The sequence below is a fragment of the Neopelma chrysocephalum genome, unplaced genomic scaffold (assembly GCF_003984885.1).
Source record: "Neopelma chrysocephalum unplaced genomic scaffold, ASM398488v2 Primary Assembly neopelma1_26, whole genome shotgun sequence".
NCBI classification, from domain to species: domain Eukaryota; kingdom Metazoa; phylum Chordata; class Aves; order Passeriformes; family Pipridae; genus Neopelma; species Neopelma chrysocephalum.
In genome coordinates, this window is record NW_020897695.1 from 17,300,559 (window position 1) to 17,317,835 (window position 17,277).

At 42.4% G+C, this 17,277-nt stretch overlaps 1 protein-coding gene across 31 annotated transcripts in view; it reads left to right on the forward strand.

Annotated features, from left to right (window-relative positions):
* The window catches only part of CLASP2 (cytoplasmic linker associated protein 2), a 155,205-nt gene that overhangs the window by 654 nt on the left and 137,274 nt on the right, over nucleotides 1-17,277 (forward strand). For 4 of the 31 annotated variants that reach the window (XM_027675726.1, XM_027675731.1, XM_027675729.1 and 1 more), the window contains exon 1: nucleotides 7,198-7,659. The exons of 1 other annotated variant lie outside the window; for it this stretch is intronic. In XM_027675726.1, the coding sequence (XP_027531527.1) occupies nucleotides 7,465-7,659 (195 nt within the window). In that variant the 5' untranslated portion in view covers nucleotides 7,198-7,464. Of the gene's footprint in view, nucleotides 1-7,196; nucleotides 7,660-7,686; nucleotides 7,748-8,697; nucleotides 8,728-11,300; nucleotides 11,319-17,277 lie in introns of those variants that run through there. 26 more of the 31 variants (XM_027675741.1, XM_027675738.1, XM_027675766.1 and 23 more) reach the window with 11 other exon arrangements.

Here is a 17,277-nt window from a genome sequence, read left to right on the forward strand (position 1 = left end):
ACCACGAGAGGGAGCTCTCAAGCAGTCAGACAACTTTAGCAAACTGCAGAGGAAAGCATGTCAGAATTAGGCAACAGCCAAAAAATTCGGTCACCTTAATCCCGACATTTGAGTACAAATGAGTGCAATACTTTATGGGAAAAAAAAATTAAACTATATGTATGCAAACGTCTGTATTTGTTAAACAATATCCGTGTAAAGAAAACTTCCTCTTGTTTTGAGAAAGAACCCTTCAACTTCTTACCTGAGAAAACCTTCCTTGATCAATACTGGTAATTAATGTCAGACTTCTTCGAGTAGTAAATGACTGCTGAGTCTGTCCTATTTATAGCAGGGCTTGCATTACAGAAACAAAAGCAAGCCAAACCATAGACAAACAAATCAGACTATAAATGTTTTTCCGTTTCCCTTCTAATTCCCACGTAGTGAGAAGTGGGTTGCTTTGTGCAAACGGGGGCAGAGTCTGGCACTGCACTAGTGTTACTAGGATGAGTATCACCGCACTGCCTGGTTTGGAAAGTTGTATCTGTGTGATGAGAAAGATGACACTCTGCACATTTTTTCATATTCTTCAGTGCATTCACTGTCTTGCAATCTTCCTGCAGATAATGAAAATGCTGTGACTTATTTTGCAAGAACAGAGATTTTACCATTCCAAGGCCAAAATGCACCCAGCTACACGTCCCTTGATACTGCTGTGCAGTACACTGTGTGCTCACTAGTTTTTACTTTTCAGGTCAGATGAAACAAGTATTTTGGATCCTTTCCTAGTTCTGTCATACTGCTGTTACAAACAGTAGCATGACAATACAGAGGTAATTGCATCTACATTGAAGTAGTTCTCACAGGTATTTTAAATATAAACTTAATAAATTTATTAAGTTTAAAAATTTAGAAAATTTTATATTGATGGACTATTATGTTGAGCTATTGCATCCCAAATTTTTTCCAGCATGACATGAAATCATTATAAAGCAACTAAGCTTTTACACACAACACTGGCATACCATATTCCACCACAGAAATTTAAAGATATAAAAATACAATTGATAAAGGTCTAGCAAACTAACGTGCTGCACAAGAGATGCAATCCTTTGCTTGACAAATCACAGTTAAATAGTTATACCACTAGAGACAAACATCTCTGTCACTGTGCAGAGAGGACATAAAGGATACCAAGTTATGTAGCAGTGCTTTGAGTAATTATATAAGGCATGGTAGACTAATATGATAAAAGAGAAGTGGCAACTTACACGTTAATTCTGACACTATTTTTTATTACCCATAGTTTTTCATTTGTTCTTCCTTCTCTACATCACATGAATCAAGAAAATTAACAAATGACTCATAAAAGATTTATCAGGGTAAATTATTTAATTGTAGTGTCTACATGTTAAAACACATTTGACAATAAGGAACAAATTAATGCCTTGGAGTAATCCAGCAATCAGGCATTGGTGTGATCTCCCCTCACACCCTATTTCTGTAATCAAATTAACTTAGTACGTACAAGAAAAATACCAGACTACTAGTTTCAGCTGCTCTTTTACAAATAAGCATATGACTGCAATCTCTATTAAATATGTAATTTCAAGAACATTCATGGCACAAGCTGAAATGTAGCAGAGTTCACCAAGTACATTTTTAATACAGTTACATTTAACTTATCTTTAAGGCCTTGTGAGAAAAATGGGCAATACTTCAACCAGCTTGGTACATATATTGCAACATCATCATCAGAATGTTCCTTCATGACTTATTTATTTATTTTCAGAAGACATTTATTACTTCATTATTCTGATATTATTAATCTCAGAAGGAGGAATTGAAATTACTCTTAAAAGTTATTAATGGTGATAAATTCAGGTTGAAAAGATGCACATCATCTTTTTGCAATTAATGTAACAAACTATGCAAAATAAATATCTATAAAACATGGATAACAAAACCTGCCACTTTTCTGCTTAAAATAGCTTACAAAATAGCGCAGTACTTTACCTCCTGGCAGTATTAAGAAAATTCTCAATGTACTGATCTCCAACCTATAAACAAGTAAAAGCCTATGGGTGTTCCAGAAGACATTAAAAGGTAGTATATGACTGAAGGACACCACCTTCAAGATGCAATCTGAACATTTGCTTCAAGTTACCAGGGTGGAACATGATGTAGAAGTTCTATCCCAGCTGCTGAGGAATCCAACAGGAAGGACAACTTTCTCATGGGTTTCTTGAGTGTCAACCTAGGCTACATAAAGTGTAATTTATCAGAGCTTCCTGAGTGACTCATGTTTAAATTCACTCTTCTTTTTTATTATGGCCTGTGTTTGCTATTTGCGATAAAGAGACCTTTTTATCAGAGAGTTTTTAGGGGATTTTTATGGTTTTTTCAGAGATGGAGTTATAGCTTCTGTGTGGGAAGGATTTCTCAGAAGGGGAAGTCAGCCCGTGGAAGTAGCTTTTCTGCTGGAATAACTGACAGGCTTGCTACAGAAGATCCATAACTAGGTTGCATGAGGTCCCATTCTAGTTTTCTGCTAGGCAGGGAAGGAGGGTGGAAACAGAGCCTGAAGCACAGTACACACTCACTTATCAGTCAAAGGAACAAAGAGCATGGCAGCCTCCCTCCCCAGCCTGTGTATGCAATTCTCGCCTTTTTCAAAACAGGAGGATACGTGCGATAATTGTGCAGCACACTCGTATGGGATGGGGGTGTAGGTTTGGTGTGCAGTTCAGGTTGGAAATGCACCTCACTGGATTAGTGTCATTTACCTCAGCTCCTGCTGTAATTGCCCTGGTTGCTGGCAAATCACAGTGAGAAGACTGAAGAAAATTTTGATTCTCCATTCAATTACTACAGGGCTTAATTGCTTTACAAATATTATGCATTGTACAAATACACAAGAGTAGTGGATTTATGCTCACATGCTTGCATATCAAAAAGAAGATTGCATTCCAAAGGAAGCAATCTCCTTAACTGAGAATAAGAGGCTTTAAAAGATCTTTGGCTTGAGTGAAAATGCCTTCTTTTTGGAGCCTAGCCCACATCCCTAGGTATAAAGTCCACTAGGACCTTGTGAGAACATCTACAACAAAACCATGTCATTTGTCCTAGATGGGGGTCTGCTCTAAATTCAGTATTGGAGTGCTACTTCTGTCTTGCTAAAGTAGGAAATGAGCAACTAGAAGCTCTGTTTGCCAAATCAAAATGCTATTTGTTTGCAGAGGAAAAAATCAAGAAACATTTATTTATCCCACAAAAAAAAAAAAAAGATAATTCTTCTCAGTGCTAAGATTTCAAATGAAATTGCCTTGATCTTATAAAGCACCTCAGTGAGAAAAAGGCTACCAATTTTCTGCTGTTACATCAATAACAGTACATCAAACAGCATATCAATAATCAATACAGTATAGAGGCACTAGTCATGTCAGGCAGTAACATGATGAAATACAGTAGTCTAATCCTCTGATTTTACAGTGAGGCAATTATTTTCTACCATTTTCTAAGAAAACATTTATTATGTGAAACGGGGGAAAAAAAAAGGCAGGCCATATATCACAGCATGATTTTTGCCCTTAACATAGCTTTGCGATGTCGTCTCGGGGTTGACAAAATAGTTTCGATATTTCAAGTGTGTTTCTTAATATACTTTGCCCTTCCCCTCAGCTTCAATGCTATTCACAGCAACTAGATTACCTAATCAGTATATTTGCTTTGAATCAAGAGAAATTCAAAAAAGCTTGTACCATGAGCTTCACCCTCTCTTTTTGCTTAGGATTTTATTTCTTCAGAAACTAACATTAAATCGGACCGTAAAGAAAAGCAAATATTATATCACTTTGGGTTTTGTTTTTGGAAAGTTGTTGGACAGGACAGGAACTGTTCACAGTTGTTGATACTTCAAGAGTTCCGTATCATCTGTTCAGGTCTTTTCTACTTAGCCAATGTTACTAGATCAAGTTATTTTCAAAACTTTCACAGCAAGAAATTTGATTTTCAAACTTGCAACACCAGTGAATCAGATTTGAGTGCACTGAAAAAACTCATAGCAATCCAGTTTCATTTTTCTGATATTTATTTTTCCATTTCCAGAAGTTTCTAGGGTTCCATTTTCCTATTAAAGCAACCTGTAATTCCATACAGTTTTCATAATCTATCTTTGTAAATGGCATTGCACACACAGGACGAGAACTATTCAGCTCCATTCAAAATTACATTTTTTTATATGTGCACAGTGAAATCAAATCCATTGTGAAAACATGATGAGCAGTCTGTAATATTTTTGTAAAATTATAATAATCTCAAAGTACAATACATACATTTCTGTTTTAAAGGCATCTTTAATGTTTTTAACCATCATCATTACTGTAATGCCTAGGGATTGATGAAGCATGGGATCCTCAGTTTGCCACATACCACCAAAATCAACAAGAGGCTGCTTGTGGTCTTGCCTCCTGCCATGCCTGTGGATGGAGATCTCTTTGGGTTTTTTTTTCCAGATCAGTGAGACAGAAGAAAAGTGCAGAATTGCTGAGAATGGAATTTGTGAGAAATAGACAAGTAGGAATACTGTAGTACCAATTTAGTTTGGTTTACACTGCTGTGAAACAGCAATTTGCAGGTGTGGTTCCTCAGCTTATACCTGTCTAAGTCCTGCAGCCAAGTGAAGGGAGTACCCTGCTTTCCTGCAGGCTCACCATTCTCCAGTGTTAAGACTAACGAGGCAAATGAGACAGTCAGACTGTGCTGTCTTGAAACTAAGCTGAGGTTTCACAACACAAAGGCTACTATTGAATGAGGTCCCACCAGCCTCTGTCTGCCCCATTCAGCTTCCAGCCATCTGCTTCTACTTTCCCTGCTCCAACTCTGGCTTAACCCTAGAGTGAGAAAATTTAGGAATCTGAATCAGCAAAAAGCTAGTTATGTGATAAAAAAGGGAGAAAAATGAAAAAAATATTATCTCCCTGAACTGTTTACGTGAAGACAAATAACCACCACCTCTGTAAGGAAGGTGGGGTATATATAAGGAAGGAACTGTATATATGACAGCAGGGGAAGAAAATGACTGCCTGTAACAACAGTGGCTTCCAGTTTAGCGTAAGGTGAACTCTCCCAATATCGGAGGGGCAGGAGACCAACATTGCTACCCATTGCCATTGGCAGGGGTTGTTACGCTTCCCACCTTCCGAGTCCTCTGCTTCCGCCCATAGGATCCAAGAACCAGCCCAGCTCACTGACTCCAACCCTGTAATTTAGCCCATATTAAATCAACCCAAGTGGTCAGTGCATGCAGGGTCCAGCACGGGGGCCAAGCAGAGCAGCTTGGGTATGAGGAAGGGGAAAGTGACCTCCTCTCCTTTCCTTTCCCTGCATGTGAAAGCCACAACCATACCTTCAAAAGCCTGAGAGGCCACACAAACGCATCCCAAGGCAGAGGGAGGGAGAGAACAGAGCTGCCTTTCCCTTCTCTAACATCAAGGGGACTTGGAATAGTTTAAACTGATCCTAAAACAACACCTGAAGTAACGTCACAGCCCACTAAAGGGTTTCTGTCAATTCCTGGCAGTCTCCATGTGGGTCAGCCATGCTGGGGCTTTACTTGGGAAGTTACCAACTGTGAACTTCTGTGTGCAGTTCTGGGCTGCTCAGTACAAGACAGACAAAGAGCTACTGGAGAGGGTCCAGTGGAAGGCCACAAAGATGTCTGGATGTCTGGAACATCTTTCTTATGAGGAGAGACTGCAGGAGCTGGGTCTGTTTAGTCTAGAGAAGACTGAGAGGGGGTCTCATTAATGCATATAAGTAACTCAAAGGTGGGTGCCAAGAGGATGCTGGCCAAATGCCCAGCAACAGGATGAGGAGCAACGGCCATGAACTAAAACACAAGAAGTTCCACCTCAGATGAGAAAGAATTTCTTTCCATGGAGGGTGGCAGAGCACTGGATCAGGTTGTCCAGCGAAGTGGTGGAGTCTCCCTCTCTGGAGACATTCAAAACCTACCTGGACATGTTCCTGTGTAACCTGCTCTAGGTGACCCTGCCTTGGCAGGGGGATCAGACTAGATGATCTCCCGAAGTCCCTTCCAATCCTAACAATTCTGTGATTCTGTGTAAATAATGGTATGGGAAGTCCCGTGGGTTGCGCTGGATTTCTGGAATAGCACTGAGCACCTAGGTGTTACCCAGCTCTGAAGGAAATAACCCACGTCTCTCTTGAGTGCTACTGAACACGGATGCCGGACCCCATTTTGCGGACAGCAGAGCTGCAGGTCCAACCGCGCTCGGCGTACCGGGATGGTTCCGCGGGGGCCTCCCCCCTCACATCTGAGCACGGAGCAAGGCGAGGGAGGCTGCAGGGCATCGCTGGGAAAAGCCGGGACAGCGCTGGGAAGGGGAAGACAGGCAAGGAGGGAGGAAAGCACCCGAGCACCCTGGCACCTTTCGCACCGCTTCCCATTTCTCCAACACTTCTCCATTCTCCCCAGGGCACCGGGCTGGCACCGCGGCGAGCAGCGCATGCGCCTCCCGCCGCCGCCGGACACGACCCGCAGGGTCTCGCCGGGGCAGTCGGGTGTGCTGTCCATCCGTCCGTCTACCCACCCATCCATCCCATCCCGCCGCAGCGCGGGGCGGGACGCGCAGCCCGGGCGCGCGCTCTCCCAGGGGAAGCGGGAGCCGCGGCGGGAGGCGGGGCCGCGCGGGCCACGCCCGGTGTGTGTCCGCCTGGCGCCGGCCGGGGCGGCAGCGGCGGCAGGAGGTGCAACTTCAACGGGACGGAGGCGGCGCCGCCGCGGCAGAGCCCGGTGGGGGGGAAGGCGCGGCGGAGCGTGAACGGCTCCGAGGGGGATTCGCCCGGTCCGGCCCGCAGTGGAGGGGAGCGAGAGGCGCTGAGACCCGCCGCGGCGAAAGTTTGGGAGGCGCCCCGCGGGCAGGCAGAAGAGGCCGGAGGCCGCGGCGCCAGGAGCATGAGAGGTCCGCGCCGGCCTCGCCGGTGCCCGTGAGCGGCGGCCCAGGGATCGCTCCTCCCGTCGGAACCCCCTGAGCCCGCGGCCGGGGTGCATGCGAGCCCCTCCAGCCGCAGCGCCTGTTCCCGGGTTCGATTTCCCGTCCCCCGGCGGGCGGGGGAAGAGGAGGGGCGGCGGCGGGAGCCCTGCCGGGATCCCTCGGGACGGCGCGGAGGCGGCTGGAAAGCCCCGCGCCCCAGTAGGCGGCTCCCGCCGAGCCCTCCGGCCGCCGCAGCCCCGCGCTCCCTGCCCGCCCGAGGGTTCGCCCTGCGGGGAGGGGAGGCGGCCGCCCGTGTGCGCATGGGGGCGGCGGGCGCGGGGCCGGGGCTGAGAGCGACGGGAGAGGCTCCATGAGGACGGCGGCCCTGTCTCTCCCCCCTCCGCCGCCCGCCCTGCCCTGGCCGCGCTCCCGACCCTGAGGCCGCTCGCCTCGTCTCCGAAAAACTTTTCCGCAGCGTCCGAAGATGGAGCCTGCCGGTATGGATTATTTCTGCGACCAGGTACAGCAGAAGGACGTGGGCCGCAGAATGCAGGTCGGCCAGGAGCTGCTGGAGTACCTGAGCGACCCGGCGAGGTCCCCTGATCTGGAGCAGGACCAGCAGCGCCTTGACAAAGTGATCGACGAGTTAACAGCGTGGGTCAACTCCAGTAATTTTAAGGTAAGGCTGCTCGGCGGGGCTTGGTGCGGGAAGACCATGATTCATCATGGTAGGGGAGGTTCAAAACCCCGGATTACTTTTTAATCAGGTAAGAGCAGAAATAAAACTACATTTGTACCAGTTTTATCCCTTCCTCCACAAAGGGAAATTCCAAAATTTTGAAAGGGTGGTTAATGTTTACTTGTTTCTATTCCTCTGTCCTAAAAGAAGCAGTAATGAGTTTTTTGGTTTTGCTTTTATCGTTGGCTAAACGGTGTTTTGGTTTTGTTTTGTTGGTTTTTTTTTTTACAAATAATGGTAAAGAAGCAGCCCCGCAACTGTAATACTTGAATTGTGTTTCTTATTCAGAAACAAGATAGGTGATGATTATTTTTCTCTTTTCACTACCACTCCCATTCCGGGGTCTCTGTACTTGGGTGTAATGTTTCATGGGATTGCCATCGTTTTCTGCAGGCCGTAAAGAGTGGTGTTTCACGGGATCTGTATCGCGCTATGTTGTATTTCATATGATTTAATGAATAATTGGCTTCTTGGGGTTCCCATTGTAAGTTTAAAGTTGTTTATATCGTCTTTAGGTGACTTTCCTGTTCGTGGGAAGTTCTACAGTATCTTCACAGCAGCCCGATGATGACTCACGTTTCGCTTTTTTCTGTGTGCGTGTGTCTTTTAGGCTGAGCTGCAGGGAAACAGCGGTCGCGCCCGCACGCACAGTGTAACGCTTGCGAATTGTTCTGACGTCGGTCAGCCAATAAGGCGATTGACAGCTCAGTTTTATTGCCAAGGACAATCGCGTTCGCACCGGCGGTTTTGTAAATTTTTTTTTTATTTAATTTTTTTTTCCACCCTTCCCCCCCCCGCGCGGTACGGCCGGGGCAGGTCCGCGCCGCCGCCGCCTGGGGGCGCTGCTGGGCCGCGCTCGGGCCAGACCCGCCCTGCCCGCCCCTCCTCTGCCTTCCCGGGCCACTCGCACTTCGGACCTTTAAACTCCCTGTGCTGAGCTTATGGTCGGGCTTTTTCTGTTTTCCGACACTTAGGAGGCGGGCGTAGGGCAGTATGTTCCTGAAACGGGTATTTTTTTTTTCTCCGTTTACTTTACAACGCCAGGTTGGATTTTGTTTTTTTTTGGGTTTTTTTTGCACGTAGCGCTTCTGAGTTTGAGCTCTGAAAATAAATAAGGCTTAACTCCATTTGCGCATACGATTTATTTATTTTGGAAGCGTGTTTGTCGTTAAAGGTCAGGTTAGCTTGAGGAAATAACGTGTGTTGGACAAATACAATTTATTTGCCTTTAAATTCATCTTCTGAGGACAGTTGTTGGGGGTAATTGATTACTGCGAAGCCTAGACAGATCTTTAAAAATATCCTTCTGCTTAAAGAGGGCTATCTACTTACTTAACAGCGTAACGTAAAAGTTTCTTTCTGGACTTATAATTTGGCAGAATTGGGCATTAATACTGGAAAGTTGCTTTTCAAAGTGAATTTTTCATAGTGTAAGACATTTTGCTTGTTGTTGATGTAAGGTGACAGAACTCCTTAGCTGTTAGGATTTTAGGATGAATGAGGACTACTCAGTACTCCACAAGCCTCAGTCACAGAATCACAGAATAGTTGGGGTTGGAAGGGAGATCAGCTAGTCCAACCCCCCTGCTAAAGCAGATTCACCTACAGCAGGTTGCACAGAATCACAGCCAGGCAGGTTTTGAATATTTCCAGAGAAGGAGACTCCACAACCTGGGCAGCCAGCCTGTTCCAGTCCTCTGTCACCCCCAAAGTAAAGGAAGCTTTCCCTCATATTCAGATGGAACTTTCTGTGTTTCAGGTTGTGTCCGTTGCCCCTTGTTCTGTCGCTGGGTACCACTGAAAAGACTCATGCAAGATGAATGTATTACAAGTTCTAAGATTTTAAAAAATAGCTTGCATAATAGTTAAAGTATTTTTGTTACCTCTTCTCTATGTCCACTTACTGGTGGCTCTCTATACATACAACATTTTATTTCAAAGCATGTTATACCATTATATTAATGGCAACAGCACAACATATTGGATGTTTTGCTCATGATCAATTCCAGTGTTCCTGGCTGCAACTGCCAGCATGTGCTGCTTCAAAATGAAAATGAAAAATACTCTGGAAAACTGGTTTGTGTCTTGCAAGTGTGTTTTTTCTTATGCGAGCAGACATGTAACACATTTAAATGTTACATCCTAATTTGTTATTAAACTCGGGGCCTGAACAATATAAAGGAATGACTGCCACAGGCTTGTGAGTATTCTCAAGAAAAATACTGGTGATCTTTATTTTTGGTTACTGTATTTTTAATAAGTTGTTGGTCACCCTTTCCTTTACTGAGGAATGGATATGTAGAGCACTTGGACAATTCTGCTTATCATCTCTTTCTTCTTGTATCTTGCTAAAGGTCTTAAAGGTCTTCAGAGTTCCAAAGTAACGAATCCTTCCCTGTTGACATGACTGGCAATATCACAAGCAGTGATAATGGCTGGAGACTGGCTTATTTATCAGAACTGCAGAACTAGATGAATTGGAGATACAAGTGGGGAATACTGGAGAGGGTTTTGAGGGGGAGCATTTTTCCACTCTTGGAGACGGGTATGGATAATGAGGGGATAACTAATGTGACTTGCCCAGGTTGTGCCATCTTTCCTTCTGTGTGAAAACTGTTCTTGCATGCAGTGTGCTCTGCTGACCATATTGGAAAGCGAAGAGGCGTGATCTGGGAGCTCTGTTGCAACTCCTGCCTGTAAAGAGAAAACCTATGATATGCCACTCTAGAAAGTTTTTGCCTCACATAATCAGAAAGGAGAGGATCTGGAGGGAAATGGGAGGGTTGATTTGGCAGACTTGATAATGAGTGGGAAAAAAGAGAATAGGTGTTCAGTAAACCAGTTGTACTTAATGATCTTAAAGGTCTTTTCCAACCTAAATGATTCTGTTATTCTAAGTATGGGCTTGTTATGAGCAAGGTTGAATTAACTCGTCTCGAAAAGATTTTGGCCAGAAGATGTGCATAATTTAAACTGTTATTGTGGATCTCATTAGAATGAAAGAATTCTTCACTGAACTGAAAATTGTTTGCTTGATGATCTGGTTTATTTAATGTTGGTTGGGACTGACCTCTTTTCTCCTACAATATAGGGCTTTGGTTTTTTGGGTGTCTGTCAATCCCTGTCCCTCCCCCCTGACTGTTTAGCTAAGGGTGTGAGGAATAGGAGTAATTCAATTAAATACAAAGTATAAAAAGTTGAGTGATGGGATTATTCTGCTAGTATTTGTTCTCCTCAAGCTCTGAAATACTTGGCAATCTCAGAAAATTGGAACAGTGCTAATGTTTGCATTCAGACTCTGCAGTGAACTTCAGGCAGTAAATTAATTCCCCCTTCTGAGGTTATGGCTACTGATTCATATTTGCTGGTGTTACTGGGTTAACCTGGATCTTCATCTGTGTATACATGAGTTTTGATTAATACATCCCTTATTTCTCTCTTGTACTTGATAGTACTTGAAATAATTACAGTATTATCTAACTGTACAGTCTGGTGACTCAAACTGTTCTGTGTCTGGAAATCTGTTTTGAACTTCTACTGAATAGATGTGCTCTTTTCAAGTAGAGCCTTGCAAACCTTCTCGTGACTGTTAGCACATTGTAAGTTTTTTTTAAATTGAGTAGTTACCTTCATAAAAATTATTTTTTGAGCAGTAAAGCCACCTCTTGGTTCTTTATGCAAATCACACCTGATCAAAAGTAATAAAACTCCATGGTAGTTTCTCAAGGTAATTTTATATGAAAAGAGTAATTAGGAATGTTTGTGACTGTGAGTCACCTTTGGATTTCCTGCCTTTGTGGTCAGTATATTAGCTTTTATTCCTCAACTGCAGTAGAAAAATAATTAATGATTGCTGGTTTTATGTCAGAGCAGCAGTTTGTTTGCCATGGAAAGAAGAAAATCGTATTTCACACTATCTGTTTCTGATAGTGTGGATTATATGTTTCTTTGAGGCGAATCCTTGGAATTATCTTTTATTCTATGCTTCCTGCAAGAGTGAGATTTTTCTTAGCTTCGTTTGTCTCAACACCAAATACCAAAAGATACTAAAATACCAGTAATGTTACTGCCCCATTTTTGTATTTTCTTGGTTTTCTTGGCAAGTATTGATTTTGGTTTGTCTTCAGTTCAACACAAGGCCAGCAGGAGGAGCTTTCAATTTCCAGAAAGGAAGAGTCGATGTGAACTGTAATTGTGCAAATAGTTAAAGACAGGCAATTAGAATGTTTGTCTGAAGTTCTTGCAAAGAGATAGGAGCAGTTGTAACTTCATTGACTACATGTATACGTGCTAAGTGCAAGCTAGAATTTAAAATTGTTTGAACAAAGTAGAGATACTGAGATCTGAAAAAAAAGAGGAAAGTTCAGAGATAAGAAATGTGAGGTTGTACATTTCAGTACAAATAGATGAATGCACAAATGCAGGATGTGGGGTATGTGATTAAGTAGCAGACCTTAGGAGGAAAATGTGTGGGTTATTTTGGATCTGAAGTTGAACGCAAGCCAACATATGCTACACAAAAGGCAAATGCTGTAGGGAGTTGTAGGACTGTAACTTGCAGGACAGAGAAATGGAATAAAAGAGGACCCACCTAAACCTTTACTTTTCAGTTACTGTATAGATCCTGGTATTTCCTTGGTCTTTGTCAGTAAATAGTGGTAATTTAAATGTCTTTGGAGGAGAAATGTTTGACTTTGAGCTCTTTGCTGAATTTCATTCTTCCTTTCTTCAAGTTATTTGTTTGATCTTGGCTATGTGGGAGTTAATTCCCTTATTTCTATATAGCGAGAACGTGGTTTGATCTGTCCACGTATGAATCCAGTTTTACTTTTCAAGCTCAAGGATTTGATTCTTTCTCGAGTAATAATTACTGTTTTTTTCATATATTATGTATGTCCTGTTCATGGAATGTTAAATCAGCTGTTGAATGTTAGCCAAATAATCAAGCAGATCTCCAGAAGACAAGGGACACTAACAAGAAGTTTTAATTATTTTAAGTTTAATTAAAACAAATTTTGTCTGGTCTATAATTAGGAGTGTGGAATATGTAGTCTCAAAGACTCGGGCATCTCCTCCAGAGGTAGAATTGACAATTCTCAGTTGTTTTGCAGCTTCAATTTGTGTTACCCAGCCTAAGTGTAGTCCCCGTTGAAATAGCAGCTCTGCTGCCCCTGTGGCCGGGCGTTCTCTGTCGTTCTTGAGGCAATTAACTTTTTGTTGATGTTGAATTCATTTTCCAGTGTTTCAGCAAGCTGATTTGACTCCTGTTACAGGAGAGTTAAGTGCATCAGATCAAATATACCTGCAAGTCGAGAGGGGTAACAGCACTGTCCCTTTTAGCCTGTGGTTTGATTGATTTGGGCGTGAATAGAGACCCTTTCCAAGCTCTGTGCAGTGTGTAAGAGGAGAGGTGCGTCCTTCAGAGTGGAACTCTCAGCAGTCAGTGCACGTGAGCTGTACGTGGTCCAATCTGCATTTTTAGCGGCATTGCTGATTAAAGCAGTTTCTCTCCCTGGCTGCAGAATGGGGATGGTGCGTCATTCCTTCATTGCTCTGAGGCGAGTGTTTGTGAGGCTGCACAGTAAACAGGCTCGGGGAAGAGACCTGGCTGAGAAGATGCTTTCTCTTGTTCATTTGTTGGGCTGGTTTCCTAAAGTGGGTTACTATTCAACTGCATGAATGCATTTCTCCCCACAGTAGAGGAGCTGGTGCAGAGGTAGGAGTAAATAGCAGAGAATGGGGATCGCTCTATGTTTAATACAGTTTAACAGTTTAAATAAAAGGAAGTGAGAAAGGAAATAAGAGACCTTGGGCACAAAAAAAATTTTATTCTTCTGGAAGAACAAAGTCCTAAAATGAAATGGTTTTTGTTTTGCTCCATCAATGTGCTTCAAAAGGCTTTTGAGTTTAATTTTCTTTTGGGAGAAAAAAGCTTTCTTTTTTTTCAGTATTTATTATTATTTATAAATACCGTACATCTCATTGTCTTTCTACTGCTTTTAAAGAGGCTTTCTCGACACTTTTTCCACTGCAGCACATGAAGTTTAAGCCAGACAATCTCAAAAGGAAAACAGCTTACAATGTCAGGTGTTGCTGCGTTGTACACTTTAGTTTTATGTTCACATCCTTGGAACAATACCTATGAAAAATTTATGACAGTAGACAAGGGAGGAGCATTTAATGTACACGTAAAGCAAACTGTAGATATTCCTGTAATGTCTACAGTTCAGGATCAAGCTGGAGGCAGTACATGAATTTTGTAATACTGATCATTGTATTGTCCACAGAATACAGAACAGTTTGGGGATCACACTTTCAGTCCCTATGCAAGTCACTTTGAAGGTAATGAGAAATTTTGAAATAACAGAAAGTTGTAAACATTTTTTTCCAGTAACCATTTTGAGTTCTTCAGAATTGGCTAAATGTTTCTTAATTAGTGCGAGGAGAGGGATGATGGGAATGTTAAAGTTCCCAACTTGGGGAAAGGGCATTAAAACATATTTTCATTTTTTATAAGCTTTAAAATTTTTATGAGAGCATTATGTTTGCTTTTTCTGGCTACAGTACAGGAGAGGTCAACATAACATGGACCTCCCAGAAATCTGCCTGTCAGAAAGGTCCTATGAAGAAGCCAAGCCTTTTCAGTGGAGAAATACACTCATCAGTCTCTGGATAAATATGGGCAATTCATTCAGCAATCCTCTGGTAGTGTAGGTACTTGGACTGCAATGCTGAAATGTTTTGTGGTTGGTCCTCACAGGAGAATTGTGAAGGGAAGGTTATCAGAAGAAGAAGTTTGGTAGTCTCTACCCCTTCTGAGGCAACGTGGGTTGCATCCTATGTGTGTTTTTAACAGTAGCAAATCTTGGATACTCTAGTAGACTCTTACCTTGTTGATAGTTGCAAAACATTGTTTTGAAGTGAGTAACCGTGCATTTTTAGATAAAGGAGTCTCTACGTTTGATAATGAACTTGGACTCAAGTTGTTGAGCTTGAAGACTTTGTTAGATTACCAGCAATTCTGTCTCTCTCCTTGCAATGTGATGTGATATATGTTAAAATAAAATACACACTATTGGAATTGGAAATGTGTCATTTGTGCCCTTGAAGATGAAAGAAGCAAGAGAATTGAAATAATGCTTTCTTGTCAGCTAAAATAAGTATAGATTATATGTGGTACCTTCAGCACCTGGGACTGCAGTTTTGGCTGCTGTCAGCAGAGGCAGCTGCCCAACTGCTGCTAAGTGGCAGGGAGAATGGAGTCTGAAGGTGACATGGTGGGACTGAAGGGCCACATGGGTTGAAGGAATGACCCAGGAAAACAAAAGCTTCCTTCTGCCCATGGAGCCAGGGGCACTTTTTTTGTATCTGTGCAAGCTTTTGTCTTAAGGGGGGAAATGGAATATAAGTAGATCTCAGAAGAGTGGGCAAGGTGGATAGAATTGGACTGGGAAACAGTAAAGGGAGCAAAAAGTGATTGAGCATCCTGTGCAATAGGAGAGCAGAAGTGTACCCAGGAAGATGAGTAGAGAGAATTAAGAATATGAAACTTTAAGAAGCGAAGCACAGGTGACTGCATGTTTTTATATCATGTTGAGCTACTTGCAAGGTGCTTGAGATTACTTGAGAATTGAGAATGTGTACTTTTGGTATTAACTGACAATACTTTAGAAAAAATCTCCTGAAGTTCTTGCATATGTCTTGTTCCAGCACTGCAGGGCTGGAACAATGCTTGTTTTTGCTGGGCGTAGTTGTTTGGCATGCTCTTTTCTGTTTGTCAGTAATTGTTAGTGATACCACAGCTGTCCCTATGGTGACAGAAAATGCAGAGCCTTAACTTCATTCTTTGGAGTTGCAGATAGTAACCCCCATTAGCTTCTCATGACTAGTTCACAGATTGTGATCTGCAGAATCTGTATTTCCATGTACAATATAGAGATCCTATGACAAGGGCATTCTATCGTTGGCATCTATCCAAGGACGTTCATATTAAGGTCATTTGACAACTTAATGCAACTAGAGATGGTTTCCTGGTAATGTCTTGCCCCTAGATGGGCCGCACAGGCATGGGAAATTACAGAATCACAGTAAGCACGCATAGTTATCCAGGTAGGGTTTGAAGAACAGTATTTCTTTTCCTAGCGAAAACAGAGGTTATCCAGAGAAGAGCAGGGGCAGATAAAATATTTCTCAGTTGGTTTAGCAATTTTGTTGTGGTCTGAGAAGTCAAGGATGGTCCTTAACACTGGGTTGTTAAAGAATAGCTCAACAACTAACCACCTCCAGTTCAAATGAGCCTAAATTTCATTTCCCCTATGAACCTTAAAAGCAATGTTTAAATGCTTCAAACAATAGTGAGCTGATGAATCAGTCTCAACATACAAAGGCTCTTTCTAGGCAGCAAACAGAAGGCTTAATGAATGCAGAGTAAGAAATAAATCCATTGATTTTAATCCCAGAAGGCATTCATCCCTCATTGAAGCTGGTGGGGAAAGAGCAATGATGCTGCTGAAAGGTTTTTCTATTGATAGTGGAGAGCCCGTGTTGGTAAGTGGTCCCACATAGTGTCTCAGAGTTTGGAAGCTCTTTGTTGCGGATCAGTTCTGCCTCAGCTTAGGACACTTTTTTTTGAATGCTGCTCATGTGGCCCCATATAAATTGTTAAGGGCTCCTTCCAAAGGGCTGCTTGAATACAGCACAGATGATACCTACTAGAAGATGCTGGAACTCAGAGCATTGTGTATCAAAGCAGAGACATGTTAAAACCAATTTACAAAACTAGTAAGAGATAGTTAACTTGCTATACTCTGTAGTTGTGTGGTTCAGCTGACTTGTAATGTGGAATGAGAACCAATTTTGTAGCTAGAGCAGTTTCCCATTACTTCAGCTTGCAGTCACATCATACTTTGTTACTCTCCAGATATTGTGACTTTTCATACCTGTTATCTTTCTGAAGTTGCGGACCATAGAGGACTTTGTATGAGCTACAGCTCACACATGCATGCCTTGCTATTTTTAAGTTTCTGAGCAACGCTTGTTCAAAACAGTAGAAGTCTTCCAGACAGATTTTAGAAAGATAATCAAATGTGTGGAGAAGAGTGAGAGACTCTGTAACCTTCATAGAAGGAAAGGCTGCTGTTCGTGCATTAATAGACCCCAAAATATTTGCATAGAAAGGTATCTTAAAAGTTGTCACTGGAAGACAAGTCTAAGCTGCGACTCGTACTCAGGAAACAGAAGCATAGGAGAACAATGTATATCCAGAATGAATGTTTTATTTCTTTCAGGCATTGCTTTTTTAGATGGAGATTTTGACTCTGGTTCCATACAGCTTGACAATCTGGAAAATAACATTGAAGGAAATAGTTTGTGGGAAGTCTTGACAGTATTATAAAAGCTGATTTTTTTTTTTTTTTTTGGTCTAAGTAAGTTATTAGTTATAGTATTCTGTTTTCTCATCCTAAGCTGTAGAGACAGTCACTTGTTGGTAATATATTAATTTAAACCAGTTATGCCATCGACTTATATTTGCTATTCTTTGTTCTAGTATGTAGTAAA